Source organism: Olea europaea, unplaced genomic scaffold (genome assembly GCF_002742605.1).
Source record: "Olea europaea var. sylvestris unplaced genomic scaffold, O_europaea_v1 scaffold502, whole genome shotgun sequence".
Lineage (NCBI taxonomy): Eukaryota > Viridiplantae > Streptophyta > Magnoliopsida > Lamiales > Oleaceae > Olea > Olea europaea.
The window spans coordinates 141123-156308 of NW_019263334.1; the positions used below are offsets into that span (position 1 = coordinate 141123).

General features: G+C 32.9%; 1 protein-coding gene across 1 annotated transcript; it reads right to left on the minus strand.

Annotated features, from left to right (window-relative positions):
* Window positions 1-2476: 2476 nt before the first annotated feature.
* LOC111388509 (uncharacterized TPR repeat-containing protein At1g05150-like) lies at window positions 2477-5757 on the minus strand. Its single transcript, XM_023013240.1, has one exon. It carries the CDS (start codon window positions 5207-5209, stop codon window positions 2798-2800), a length of 2412 nt encoding a protein of 803 aa, XP_022869008.1. The 5' UTR covers window positions 5210-5757; the 3' UTR covers window positions 2477-2797.
* Window positions 5758-15186: the final 9429 nt, after the last annotated feature.

Below are 15186 nucleotides of genomic sequence, written 5' to 3' on the forward strand. Positions count from 1 at the left end.
TTTTGAAGTAGATAACAAAACAATTATCATAAGTTATTATTTTCAAAAGAGTCAATAGAGGCGGACTAGCAATTCAATTTGTTGATGTATAACTTGAACTAATAAATAGTATTTTGGGTTATAATGGGTAAATAATTTGATTTGATTTGATTTGATTTTAAGCGATTTTAAACTTTCACAAACTAAACCAAACTATTTTCAAAAGGTTTGGTTTCCCTTCTAAAATATTGAAAACTAAACTAACCAATTTCCAAATCAACAATTTCAAAATCACAATTTCGGTTCGAGTTGGCGATTTTTTTGTTCACTCCTAAATTTGAGTCCCTAGCCTCGAGCTTATGAGCCTTGCAAACTACAACACCGCTCTATTTTGCATCTAAGAACACTCCAATCGTGATGTAAATAAATTTAAATTATTATTTAAATCTTCAAAGCAGTCGAAAACATTTTTAGTTAAGAGATGTAAAGGAAAAATAAATTGCATTTTTAGACAAAAAAATGTATAAAATGATATAAATTCACATCTTATTTTACATCCACAAAAGGCAAAAAGTGAATTTAAATCTTCTCATTGAAGCAAAATTTGAATTTAGACCCACCTAGAGGTAAATGATGATACAAAAATAATTCTGAAGATATTAATTTACACCCAAATTTACACCTCCACTGAGTCAAATCAGGGTAATATAGGTTATTCAACCCCCGTTCGGCCTCCATTCTTTCCAAATTTTAATGATTGGAATAGTGTTGTTTTGAAAAATGTATGGTTGAAAAAGAATGAATTTTTTTTGATTTATGTGTAATATTATTTTATGGAAGATTGTGTGGTTGAAAATAAGAAAAAGAAAAGGAATGAGAATGAGAATGGGACTCAAAGGAAGGCTCAATTCTTCACCCTAATATTAAGTTGGGCTATAAGGCACGATGTTCAGTTTGCTTGGTAGTGAATTGTCCTCAGCAACATCAGTCTTCTAATGCAGGGAAAAATGCATATTTATTTTCCAATCCGACCCCAAGTCCTATCCGTTAAAACTGAACATTTGAATCCTTAACCTTTCAATTTTGTGACGCCACAAGTCCTTCAGATGATCCATCCAAATTGTCAGATGAAATCTTGACATAATTCGAAATTGCAAAACAGAGTCTATTTTATCAAGGGGATTGATAGAGCTTCGGAACAATATCACTCTTTGCACTAAATTCTGCAATAAAATAAATTAAATGTAACTACTGCTTTGAAATTTTGTTGCTCCGTTTAATTCTCATTTTCCCACTGAATACAGAGGCAAACATCAGTAGCAGCACCGACATGGAACCCCAAATTTTCAATTAAAAAAAATAAAAATCCTTCTGCCATTTGAAAATAAAAGGGGCATACCTTGAGGATGCATATACAGTCCCATTTTCTTCTGCTAGACATCGGTGACAAGAAGACGGCTATTACTCCTTGAAGGCCGATTTTTGATAACTTAAGTTTCTTCCGTGAATCTTTAGAGTGAAACCATCCAAGTTACATGATTTACATCTGCTCACGATACACAGAAGCAACCACAGGCTGGCTTCCAATCGAAGTTACAAGTCAGAAGTTAACGAGAGAGAGAGAGAGAGAGCAAAAAAACTGTATTCCTCCTTTAACAGCATAATTAGGACAGTTCAGCATTCTTCCTACTTATAAGTAGGTATATTCTATAATGGATACAGATTAAACAAATTCGCAAAGTATATCAAACAAGAAAGTAGATGCCATTGACTCCTTGAAAGAATGATATATAACAAGTCTGAGAAGTGAATAGCTGCTCATTTCAAAATTCAACTTAAATTATCTACTGACAGGATATTTCAAAAGGTACAAGTAGCAAAAAGAGAAAAGAAGTCCTGAGTACATCCATCGGAGAAATGAATTTCTAACCATACCTATCAAAAAAAAAGAATTTCTAACCATAAAAACTATTTTTACCTTGAACAGAGAACATAATAAACTAAAATATGATTGTCAATCAAAAGAACAGAAAAGACATTGATTGTATAGCAGCAAGAGGACAAGCAAACCATAATGGATCATCCATAAAATGATTTAGGCTTACATCCTATTAACTCAACAAAAACTGATTACTTATTATCTGAGGAGGAACTGCAAAAGTTCACATAACAGGGGGAAAAAACGGTGAGTTCATCATACTACTAAAAACCACATCAATTTACTGCAAACGTAAAGTTAGTTCAATCAACTGAAAGAAAGAACATTGGGTCGTATTAGAAACTGTATTTTTCACACCATATAACCTAGACACAAAAATCAATCACCAATTCTCCATAGCTTAAGAGCTATTAAGTCCGAAGTGCCGGGAAAACAGCAGCAAGGCAATCTTCTTATCAACTGCAAAAGATAACACCTGATCTAATCCAGAGAGAGGACAAGAACATCAACGCAGTAAATGGGAAGAGAACAAAAACTGAAATAGTAGCACAATCAAAATATCTGGATTAATCATGATCTCTATGCAGAGTCGAAAGGCAGCATTACAAATCAATAAAGAATTACACCAAAGAAATACTCATATACTGCACAAGGAGTCAGTATCAAGAACGAATGCGTACAAAAACAATGGGGAATACATGTTCGGTAACTGCTACATAGGGAACAAAGAATCAAGGGTCAACGCTTCAAAAAGATTTATTGTACAACAAAAGGCAGCTAAAATGTAAAAACATTCCACAAGCTACATAATTCACACAGGACGGCTAAATTTTATATATGAAATATTACAGGATTATCAAACGACCTACACATGACTAACTAGGAGGCAGGAGGCGAGGAACCTTTGGAGTGCAAATTGAACCACATACATTTATCTTTAACCGCTTCAGATTCAGTTGCATACTCTTTGAATCTGTACTCTTCCTGCTTGCAGTTAGGAGGCACTTTTCCGTCACTGTAGCATTGACTGCAAAGACTAAAGTGTGATTTCATCTCTTTAAAGCGGGATCCAATGATGGGATAACGACAAGTAGAACAGACATGGCGACCATGGCGAGTTCTATCCCCAGTTTCAAGCTTCAATAGAGTCGACATGATACCGAAGCCCCATTCTTGATCATCAAACATCGCAATGAACTCAGTTATAGAGACCAAAGAGTTATCCGTTTCTCCATGGATTTCCAGTATTTCACTAATACCATGGGAGGGAATATAGATGGCCCTCAATAGTTTGATGTATCTCTGGGCATCAGCCCTTGATATCTGTGCTCTACCTTCATTTACTGGGCGCCACAAGAGTGCATCATATGCAATCCGCTTTCTCTTGTCCAGAGAACCACCACAAATAGGTGAAAGGACAGCAAAAAACATGCCCAAGTCCACCCTACCTAACTCCGATTCATCCAGAACAGAAAGGATTTTCTGGTTTACAGCTTTGACAGCTCCTGTAAATGTTTCAGGCTTCAAGAATTTAAGTAACTTGCGGAGAATTCCCTCCAATGAAGCCTTGCGTATGGACTTTTCAGGTATACCACTGCCCGAATAGGATTCTGGTACATCACTTTCATTCATTTCTTTCTTTATTAGTTCTACCTCACACCGATTCAACCTAGTGATCCTCTGAAAAGCTCTAATATCAAGGGCAACAGCGAGTTCCGGCCTCAATGTAGTTTTCTCACCTACAACCTTAAATTTTGAGGGTTCCACAGTAATGTAGGCCTCCTCACCAGTACCACTTCCTTTCCCTTTCTTCTTCTGTAGCTGCTTCAAGTGTGATATAGCATCATGCAATTCGACCCTGTTAGTCATTTTTAAAGCTTCTTTCAGAGCTTTCTTAGCTTCGTCAGTTTCCCCAGCTCCTAACAAAGAAACTGCCTTATTTAGCTGTGCTCTCCAATGGTTTGGCCACACACCCAAGACTCTGGTATACATCTCTGATGCCCTCTGATACCTACCCATATCCATATATAGCCCGCCCAAATTGTACAATGCATCCACGTGACCAGGTTTCAAGTCAATAGCTTTCTGAAACTCCTTAATTGCATTATCATCATCACCAACAGCATGCAAAGCAGAAGCCAAATCACAGTGTGCATCAGCATAATCATTCTTCATGTAAATAGCCTCTTCTAAGGCCTTAATGGCGGCCTTATTCTCACCCACACCGAATAGGGCACTACCCAAAAGCTTCAAAGCCCTAAAATGTGTAGGGCACAAAATAGCAGCTTCTCTATAATGCTCACAAGCACTAATAAGCATTCCTTCACCTTCAAGTGCAATTCCCAAATTCACATGAATCTGAGGCAAAAGATACGCCCATTGATTTCCACCAACCTCTGCTGCCTCCAGTGCAAGTTGAAATTCCCCTTTGGCCTCACCATGCCTCCCGAGCACATACAAACAATTCCCGGCTCTAAAATGCGGTCTGACATCAGTTGGCTGCAACTCGCATGCTCTCTTAAAGCTCACCAAAGCCTCCTTAATTAAAAAATGTTCATATAATACTCGACCAATCGCCATATGACCATCAAAAGCCTCTTCCCTTGACCTTGCTCCATCAGCCCTAGACCTCAAAACTCCCAACTCCTTAACAAAAACTGCATAGTCATGCCCTGACTCTTCCCAAATCACCCTTTTCTCCGGAATCTCCACTGATGGGCCGAGCTCCCGAGACCAGCCCGGATCTGAATATACATCAGAATTATCATTTTTCACCTTACCATCCTTGGACTGCTTCGACTTTAACCTTTTAATTAATATTTCAAGATCGTCAACAAGCTTCCATGTATCATCAAAGACAATGCCATGGTTAGGGGAGGATGCCCAGGCAACGGTGCGCTGTTTTTTGTGGGGCTCCATCACACGCTCATCTGCAATGGACGAAGACGAGGCTGGCTCCTCTAATGCCAACGAAATTCCATTTTTCTCCTCGGAGGGCTTAAGCTCGAGGCCAAGGGCATCAAAATCGCGGTCCACATCACCAGCTCCGTCATCGTAGGTTCGAAGGAGGCCATCGAACGTCAGGCCCTTTTCACCGTCGATGAATTCTCCGTAGGTACGAAACACCTCGTCGAGGATTGCATTAATTTGCTCCTCGCTAAATTTAACCCTAGGGTTCACCGCCACCACGAGAGCAGCCATTTCCTCTCGGTTAAGACCGCCATCCCTGTTCGCATCGAATTGCTGAAATATTCTTTTAACTTTCTCCGATTTGCTCCCTCGAGTCGACATTTTTTGTTCCTTCTGCTCTCGAATTAAGGGTTTAGGATTAGAAACACAAGCGAAAGAGCTTTCTCGCTAATTAAATTTAAGGGTCATAAATTTTCAGATAAAGGAACTCGAAATCCAGGATTTGATTTTCAATTAGGGTTTCAAAGTGAAGAAATTGAAATTCTAGGGTTTCAGAACTCTACGCAAGAAATGTGAAAGTACGAAACCCTAAAATTACAGCAATTAAACTCCAAAATCCAAGATTTTGCTTCTTTCCCTAAGTTCTTATCAGGATTTTGAGTACAAACAACAAAATTCTAGGATTTCAGAAAGGCCCGGTACTTCTAATTCTGTGAAAACCTAATATTGAAGGGGGTAAAAATTGGAAAAATTATTCAATTGAGGGAAATATGACTGTTATGTTAGCTGCATTGGATCTCGAAATATGAGGATGAAAAAGATTCAATCTTCTCTTTCTTTTTCTCTCTCTAATTTTTGTAGCCATTGTTTGCTTCTGGCTGTGATGATGAGAGTGGGGGGACAGATAACAGAGTGCTGTACCTTTAGAATTTCTTTTAATTTGTTTATTTGTCTCTTATCTATTTTGGGTCAATTAAGTTTAGTGGGTCTAATTATTGTTTTAATTATGAATTACTTAACTACTTATGATAGATTACAGTCTGATTGGTGGAGAGTTTGTCATCTCTTTGACTTTTTCTTTTTCTTTTATGACACGAGAACTCTTTGTAACCACTTAAATTGCACTGGACGAAACATGTATGAGATACTCCAATCATCCAACAAATATACTCTTTACTTTTTAATTTTATATAGATTAAAAAAATTAATTAATATAATTGAACTATGAGTTTTACTTAATTTTCCCTAATATACTCCTAAAGTTTAATGGTATGAACTATTTATTGATATCAAAGTATACTAAATAAAATCAGTGGACTATAAATGAATAATAATAGTTCCTAATATACTCCTAAAGTTGAATAATGGTATGAACTATTTATTGATATCAACGTATATTAAATAAAATAAGTGGACTATAAATGAATAATAATAGTTCAAATTTGTTTATAACAAAATAATTAAATATGAGCATATTTTATAATTTTAAAAAAGGAAAATTGGAGCTGAGGCTCCAAAACTTTGAAACATTAGCAGACTTTTTCCAAATCTTTCATTTGCGGCAGCCATCACCGCTAATTTTTCCAAACGTTGCAGATAAGGCCCCTTTGGACGATTTTCGTCAAAAATTCTGTTAGTTGACCGAAAATTTGGACTTTGACCATCTTTAATCAATTATAAAGGGACAATATGGTAACTTTCTATTTACCACTTTAAAAAACTTAAATAAAAAACAACAAAAAAAAAAAAGAAGAAGAAAACAAAATAAAAAGGAAAAAATCTTCTCCTCCTTCACCCCACCCCCACCCTCACCCTCACCCCAACCCCAACCCCAACCCCTAACAACTATTCCGTTATTCTTGTCTTCAACAGCATTTCTTAACGTTTTTAAGTTTCCTTAAACAAGAATATCGATCTCTCTCTCTCTCTCTCTCTCTCTCCCCTCTGCACCAAGGAAATCCCAAATCCAAATGCGACGACGGCGGCCTCAAAAACCCTATGCAATCTCCATTCTTTCTCTGTAAAAATGGCTTCTGAAGAACCATCCCAAAACCTAACAAACCCTGAAGATCAATTGCAAAATGAGGAAGGAATGTCACTTATTTTCATGTTGCTCCCAGCTGGAACCATATTCCAATGTCTCCCACCTGAACGGACGAAACATGTACAGAACTTCAGGCAAGCTTTTGAAAAGAAGGGCTACACACACATACGGCTGCCATGGCCACCATTGAGAGCATTGCAAGCTTATAAAACAAAGTTCGACTGCTGCTTCTGTAAACAAATTTATGATTACAAATACCACAGGGACGTGAAACACTTCCTTCCGACATTCCAATTTCAAAACTAGTGATCGCTCCTTCATTTTTCTTCTAGTTCTTGTTCAGAAATGTCAACAGTGGTGAATTTTTTATTGTTGGTTTGGCGTGGGATAGGATGTGTGGGTGGGGAAGAAGATCCATTTTTCTTTTCTTTTCCTTTTTTTTAGGTTTTTTAAATTTTTGAATGTGGTAAATAGAAAGTTATCATATTGTCCCTTTATAATTGATTAAAGATGGTCAAAGTCCAAATTTTTGGTTAACTAACGGAATTTTTGACAAAAATAGTCCAAAGGGGTCTCATCTGCAACGTTTGAAAAGTTTAGGGGTGACGGCTGCCACAAATGAAAGGTTTGGGAGAAAGTCTACTAATATTTCAAAGGTTTGGGGCCTCAGCTGCAATTTTCCCTTAAAAAAATTAACTATAATCTAAAAAATGTAAATGAAAACTCTCTCTCTCTCCCTCTCTCTATATATATATTATGAGTAATATTATTTAGTCCCATTGAAATTACAACTTTAATTTAGGTGATGCTATTGTGTCATTAAATAATAAGTTCCACATTTTATTTCGTTTATCATATAACGTCATATAGACTAGGGTTGCAAACCCCATTGAGGCTTTATAGCGTTACTTTTTTTTTATTCGATTAAAGAAATTATGACCCAATCATATTTCATCACATCACATATATGTACATCAATCTGTAAGTAATGATATACATGTAGCACAAACCGAGTGTTTGCTCTACCTGACCTTTCTTCTGGTTTTCTGATAGAGTATTCCGGAATCTCTTTTGGGTCTCTTCCCATTCCTTTTATCTTTTTGTGTAATTTTCTAAATTTCTGGTTTTAGATTTGATCTTTGTGTGGATAGAGTCATTGTGATTTTTTTTATTAGAAGGGTATGGTTGAGATCAGTGTGGTCTATTGAAGTAACTACATAATACTCTTCGAGGGTTAGGGTTTTATGTGGTCTTTTCTTTTGTACAGAAAAGTACATTGTTCTGACCCCCTAAATCAATCGATTCATTGATGCTAATGATTCTTTTAAGTTTTGTGATTCTTGAGGAATTATCGGTGTTTGTGTGTTCTAATTTTTTGGGTTCCAATTATAACAATGGTATCAGAGCCATTCTTAGATGTACGTGTTACCTTGTTCGTGATCTGTTTGTGGGAAATTAATTTTCACAACTAGATCTTAATATATCAAACAATTGATGAAACACTAGATGCTATTGTTGGCGAATCGTGGTTTTTTTTTTGTGGTGATTCTTTGGAAGATATTGGTTCTCTAGCAATTTATTGTTCAAATCTCGAAGAAAATGTTTAGATCTTAGCTTTCCGTGAATCATTCTGGAAACACCTAGGTACTTCGTGGGTATTACTCAAAACCAGTGGATAAAACTTCTAACCCCCTACTAGGTTCAGTATATTCATCTTCCCTAAACTCTAATTTTTGAGTTCTTTAATTCTTTGAGCATAAGCGTGTTAATTCCTATTTTCAAATATATTGAACCATATATTCTAATTCTTTGTTGACATTTGATTTTTCATTCCCCTGCTTCTCCTCTTCACTTTTTTTCCTGTTTCTTGTGTTTTGAATTGAACCCTGACTTGAGGTCTTGAGCTTTAAGGGATCTAGGTGAATTCGAACACATAAAACTTGAAGGAACCCCTATTGTCTATCGTAATACGATTGAATTATTCATTGTGATTATCTGCTCTTGAACTTGTTGATACTCTATATCTTGTGTGACCTTGTGTGTTGTCAAACATTTTATTGGGAATATTTGAGGTTTCTGTTGAACACTGACTTTAAATCATTTTCTTGTATTGATTAAAAACTTCAAATGATGATTATCACGTTTGAACTTGGAGTTTTTAATGGAAAATGAGATTTTCCCATTTGGGAGCAAAAAATGATAGGAGTCCTCGTTCAAAAGAAAATTTCAAAGGCAATAACTAGTGAATTTCCTAAAATTATGACTGCTAATAAAAAAATTGAATATGATGAACTTGCCTATACTTCTATCATTCTTCATTTGTCTAATCAAGTATTAAGAAGCTTGACAATGCTAAGCCTTGGTGGGACAAATTAGAAGAACTTTACTTGGTTAAGTCATTACCTAATAAATTGCTCATTCTAGAGAGGTTTTTTAGCATTAAGATTGATCTGTACAGGGACTTAGATGATAATCTTGATACCTCTAATAACTTAGTACAAGATATCACTATAGTACAAGATATCACTAATGCTGCGGACAAAGTATCTAAGGAATACAAGGTTGCTATCCTTCTTAATTTCATACCTGAGGCATATAAAGATGTCAAAGCTTTCATCAAATATGGCAAGAATTCCTTGACCTCTGAGGTCATAATAAATTCTATAAGAATCAAAGAAGTGAAAATTACTAAAAGACATGGGAAGGAATTTGAAAGTCTGTTTGTGAGAGGTAGATCTCTAACTAGACAAGGGAACAATTAGGGCAGCTAGAATCATCAAGGGAGTAATACCCCTAAGAAGAAAGAGAAAGGAAAGCATAGGTCAAAGTCTAGAAGTGAATATAGGAAATGTTATTGGTGTGATAAGACATGACACTTTATAAAAAAAAAATGCTATAAGAATAAGAATGAATATGGAGAGATAAAAGCAGATAAGGGAAATATAGTTAAACCATTAGATGACGGGACTATGAATTCACCCCTGATCTGGATACTGCTAATTATGCAGATAACAATGATCAAAATCTTGAGCGGATTTCGGTCTTGGGCTTGAACTTTCCATATGACCTCTTGAAGACATTGGTTAGAAGACTATAAGGTTCTATATGGAGAAGAGATCGATATGGGCAATAATGCTGCCTGCAAAGTTAAGGGGATTGTAGTACGAATTTGAAATTTAATAATAAATATACCTTTACTCTTGAAAAGGGTCATGTGTGTCCCTGACTTAAATAGAAACTTAATTTCAATAGGAAATCTAGATGACATAGGCCTACAATGTAGGATTGGAAATGGCCATTTGATGTTATTAAGGGTTCGCTTGTTATTTTCAAAGGTACCAAAAGAAATGGTATATATGTCATCGAGGCCAATGCTATTTAAAATCACACTGCTGAGTTCTCCAATGCTGAAATTAACGCAACACTAAAGTGGCATAACAAGTTAGCACATGCTAGTGAGAAAGGTTTGCACGTTTTAAGTAAGAATGGGGCGTTTGGTAAAGATGTTATTTCTAGAGTTCCTTTTTGTGAGTACTACGTCTTTGGTAAACAACATAGGGTTCATTTTAGCATTGGAAAGCAAAAAATTGTATCTATTCTTTAATACATACACTTTGACCTATGGGGCCATCATCTACCACCACCTAAGGTGGAAATAGATATTTTTCTATCCTTCATTGATGATTCTTCAAGAACAGTTTAGGTATTTCTTTAGAAACAAAAATCAAACACTTTTGAAAAGTTTAAAACTTGGAAAATTTTAATTGAAAATCAAGTTGGTAAAAAGATCAAGGTTTTAAGAATAGACAATGGTTTGGAAATTAATGCTGAATTTGATTGACTTTTTAAAGATGCTAGGATCTTTAGGTATAAAATGATCCCTTTCACCCCTCGGCAAAATTGTGTTGCTGAGAGGATGAGTAGGACCATCTTAGATAAAGTAAGATACATGATGATCAGCTCAGGTGTTCCTAAAGTGCTGTATGGTGAGGTTGTTATGATAGCCATATATATTGTGAATAAAATTCCCACTAGTTCTTTAGATGAGAAAACACTGCCTCCTTGAGAACTTTTGGTCGTGCTGCCTACTCTCACCAAAGACTAGGCAAATTAAAACCTAGATCCTAGGAATTGTGTTTTCATGGGATATCCTGAATAGGTGAAAGGGTATAGACTTTGGGTTAGAGAGAATAAATGATTTAAGATAAATGTGACATTTAATGAAGATGATATACCTTCTATGTATGGAAAAACTCTAAATGATGTTCCTGTGAGTGAAAAGGAAGAAAGGACCAGGTTGCAAGTGGAGCTTAGGTCCCCTCCTGAACTTAATAATGAGGAACAGACTAGAGATGAAATTGGAGAGGAAATTGAAAATGTTTCAGACGAGATTAATGAAGGCAGTATTCAAGATACTACTGGTGATTTGGAGAACCCTTTAGTGATTATTAGCTAGACAGGGATGGGGCTAGGAGAGAAATAAGAGAATCTACTAGGATGAGTGATTATCCATCCTTAGCAGTCCTATCATATCAAGATTTAGCCTTTAAAGATCCCAAGTCTTATGAAGAGGTTGTAAGCTGTCAACTCTCTAAAGAGTGGCAGTTTGCCATAAAAGAAGAAATGAAGTCCCTTTTGAGGAATAATACTTGGAAGTTGGTTCATAAACCTAAGAGTAATCTTTAGTAGATTGTAAGTTGATCTATAGTATTAATGAGGGAAATCTCCCAACAGCCTCTTAGATTTAAAGTCAAGTTAGTGGCAAAGGGGTTTACTCAAAAACTAGGCATTGATTACAATGTAATATTCTCACCTATTGTTAAATATATTACCATTGGAGTCGTGCTTGCTTTGGTTGCTTTGAACAAATGGATGTTGAAACTACCGTCTTACATGATGACTTAGTTGAGACTATCTACATGAGTTGACCACAAGGATTTATTGATAATATAAAACTTAAACATGTCTGCCTTTTAAAAAGATCCTTATATGGTCTAAAACAATCACCAAGACAATGCTATAAGAAATTTCATATCTTTGTGTCATCTGTTGGCTTTATGAGAAATTCATTTGATCATTGTCATTACTTTAAAAAGAATGATAATAACTCATTGATTGCTTATGTATTGTTGTATGTGGATGATAAATTGTTAATAAGGCAAAATATAAGTGATATGAATGACATCAAAAGAGCTTAAAGTGTTGAATTTGAAATGAAAGACTAACACCATGCTAGAAGAATTTTAGGAATGAACATTAGGAGAAATAGGTCTCAACAGACCCTTATCTTAACAAAATCTGACTATGTGAAAAATGTGTTATCTAAATTTGCTATATATGAATCTAAGTATGTTACTTTGCCTTTTGTATGTCATTTTAAACTAAGTAAAGATCAATATCCTTACGATGAATCTAATATTAAATAAACGCAAAAGGTTCTATATGGTAATGCAATATGGTCAATTATGAGTAGGTTTATGGCTAATCCTGGCCTAGAACATTAGACACACCAATCGACTATATTCACTAAGGTGCCTCTCTTTATGGTCTTAAAATATCAACAGATAGTTCAACGGTATGAATTTTCGACGATTTGGAGGATGGTTGGTCGGAGCTTTTTCACTTCTAATGGGCAGTCCCATTTGGAGAAGAAAAGAGGAGAGAGAGAGAGAGATTTTTTTTTAATATTTCAATAAGGCTTAATAGCGAAAAAATCCCTACATCTAACACTTCTTGCGAACAACGTTCCTACGTTTCAATTTTTTTAAGTTTTCATCCCTATTTCCATGTTTCATTACGAAAAACATCATTTTCACTAATTTGAAACATATGGACGTTTTCCACACTATAAGTCAAACGTAGAGATGTTTTGTGCTATTAGGCATTTTAATAATTATTTGGACTTATTTGCACTTTTTAAAAATATTTAGGAGTAAAATTGTAATTTATTCTTTATTATTTATTTTTTTTGGTTTTATTTAAATGGGAAGGTATTTTGGTCATTTTATACTAAAAAATTGTGAAAATAATGTTTTTCGCAAAGAAATGTGAAAATAAGGGCAAAAATACCAAAACATGAAAGGTGGTGACATTTTCCACAATAAACCTTAAAGATAGGAACGTTTTGTGTTAATTATCGTTGATTTAAATATTTTATTATTTATTTTAATTGTTTACGTATATTATTTATTTAATATTTGATAAATTTATTTTAATTACTTACTTTAATTGATTATTTAATATTTAATTTAATTATTTCATTAATTATTTTAATTGTTTATGTATATAATTTACTTAATATTTAAATAGTTATTTAATTTACTTATTTTAACTACTTAATATTTAATTTAAATTTTTTATTTAAATATTTTATTCATTATTTTTATTGTTTATGTATATTATTTACTTAATATTTCATTACTATATTGAATTATAGATTTTGATAATTTATTTTAATTGGTTATCTAATATTTAATTTCATTTTTATTCAAATATTTCATCAATTATCATAATTGTTTATGTATATTATTTACGTAATATTTAATTAGTTACTTAATTCATTTACTTTAATTGCTTATTTTAATTAATTAATTAATATTTAATTTAATTGTTGCTAGACTTTATTTTAATTAGAAAAATAATATACATAAACAATTAAAATAATTATTTAAATAAATATTTAAATATTAATTAAAAAAATTAAAAAATTAAAAAAATATTTTAAATAAAAAATAAATAAATTATTTCAAATAATTAAACATTTAAATATAAACAATTAAGAAATATTTATTTCAAATTAAACAATTGAAATAATCATTTAACTAAAAAAATAAAATAATACTTTCAAATATTTAAAATAATCATTTAAATATAAAAAAGAAATTATTTAAAATAATTTAAATAATTACTAAAATATAAACAATTGAAAAATAGTTATTTCAATATAAACACTGAAATAAATATTTTTTATTATTTACAAAATAATTAAATATTAATTAAAATAATTTAATTTAATAAAAAATTAAAAAATAATTAATCAAATTCAAGAATTGAAATAATCATTTAAATAAAACGTGAAATAATTATTTCAAATAATTAAAATAATTATTTAAATATAGGAAAGAAAATTATTTTAAGTAATTTAAATAATTATTTAACTATAAACAATTAAAAAATAGTTATTTCAATATAAAAATTAAATAATTATGTTTTATTATTTAAAAATAAATAAATATTAATTAAAATATTTTACTGTGATAAAAAATAAAAAATAATTATTGTAAATCAAACAATTGAAATAATCATTTAAATGAAATATAAAATAATATTTTCAAAGAACTAAAACAATTCAAATGATTAAAATAATTATTTAAATATAAAAAACAAAATTATTTTAAATAATTTAAATAATTACTTAAATATAAACAATTAAAAAATACTTATTTAAATATAAACAATTTAATAATTATTTTTTCATTATTTAAAAAATTAAATATTAATTAAAATATTTTACTTTGATAAACAACTAAAAATAATAACTATTTCAAGTTAAAAATTTAAATAATCATTTAAATAAAAAAATAAAACAATTTTTATTTCAAATAATTAAAACTGTTGACACATAAAAATTCAGCCCAAATCGAACAGCTCAAGGAGTGAAGCCCAATTGGAGGATCCCCAAATAAGGAGGCCCAAGAACGCGGTAACGTCATCGCCCAAGTTTGCAAGTCGCCCAGAATTTGAGCGAATGGAGTGTCATACAATCGCCCAGAGCTGTTACTCTATTCTTACCCAAACTTTCAAGTCGCCCAAGGTATTAACAAACATAATGCGTCGTGATTATCAAGAAGTGCAGTTATCAAAGCAGTTATTAAAGCAGCCCTATCACGTTCCACGATTCAAGAGATTCAATCGAAAGCGCTTGAACGATGAAAGGTAATGGCAGCAGTTAAAAGGCAGTTTTCACGATAAGGTGGCCATTACGAAGAAAGTAGGTAGTTATAGGACGATCAAGCAGTTTTTAGAGTAGTTAATCACAAAGAGATCGTCTATGAAGTATAAAAGGGAGAAAGGACATAGAAGCAAGGGACCGAATCCAAAACTCTCGAACAGAGAACATGTAATTTTCATTTCCTTAGGGGGTGTTCTCTTTGTATTTCAGTTTTGTGTTTTGAGTTTTAAATTCATTTTGAATTTTGTGTTTTGAGTGTTTGTTTTGAAATTGTTGAAAATGCGTTCTTTTTGTTTGTTTCTCAAAAAAAAAAAAAATGAAATTTTTTTTTTTTGAAATTTTGAGAATCACCACAAGATCGTA

Bases quoted from the DNA above. Each gene is read 5' to 3' on its own strand.
- LOC111388509 (XM_023013240.1), bottom strand. From the start codon at position 5,209: ATGTCGACTCGAGGGAGCAAATCGGAGAAAGTTAAAAGAATATTTCAG.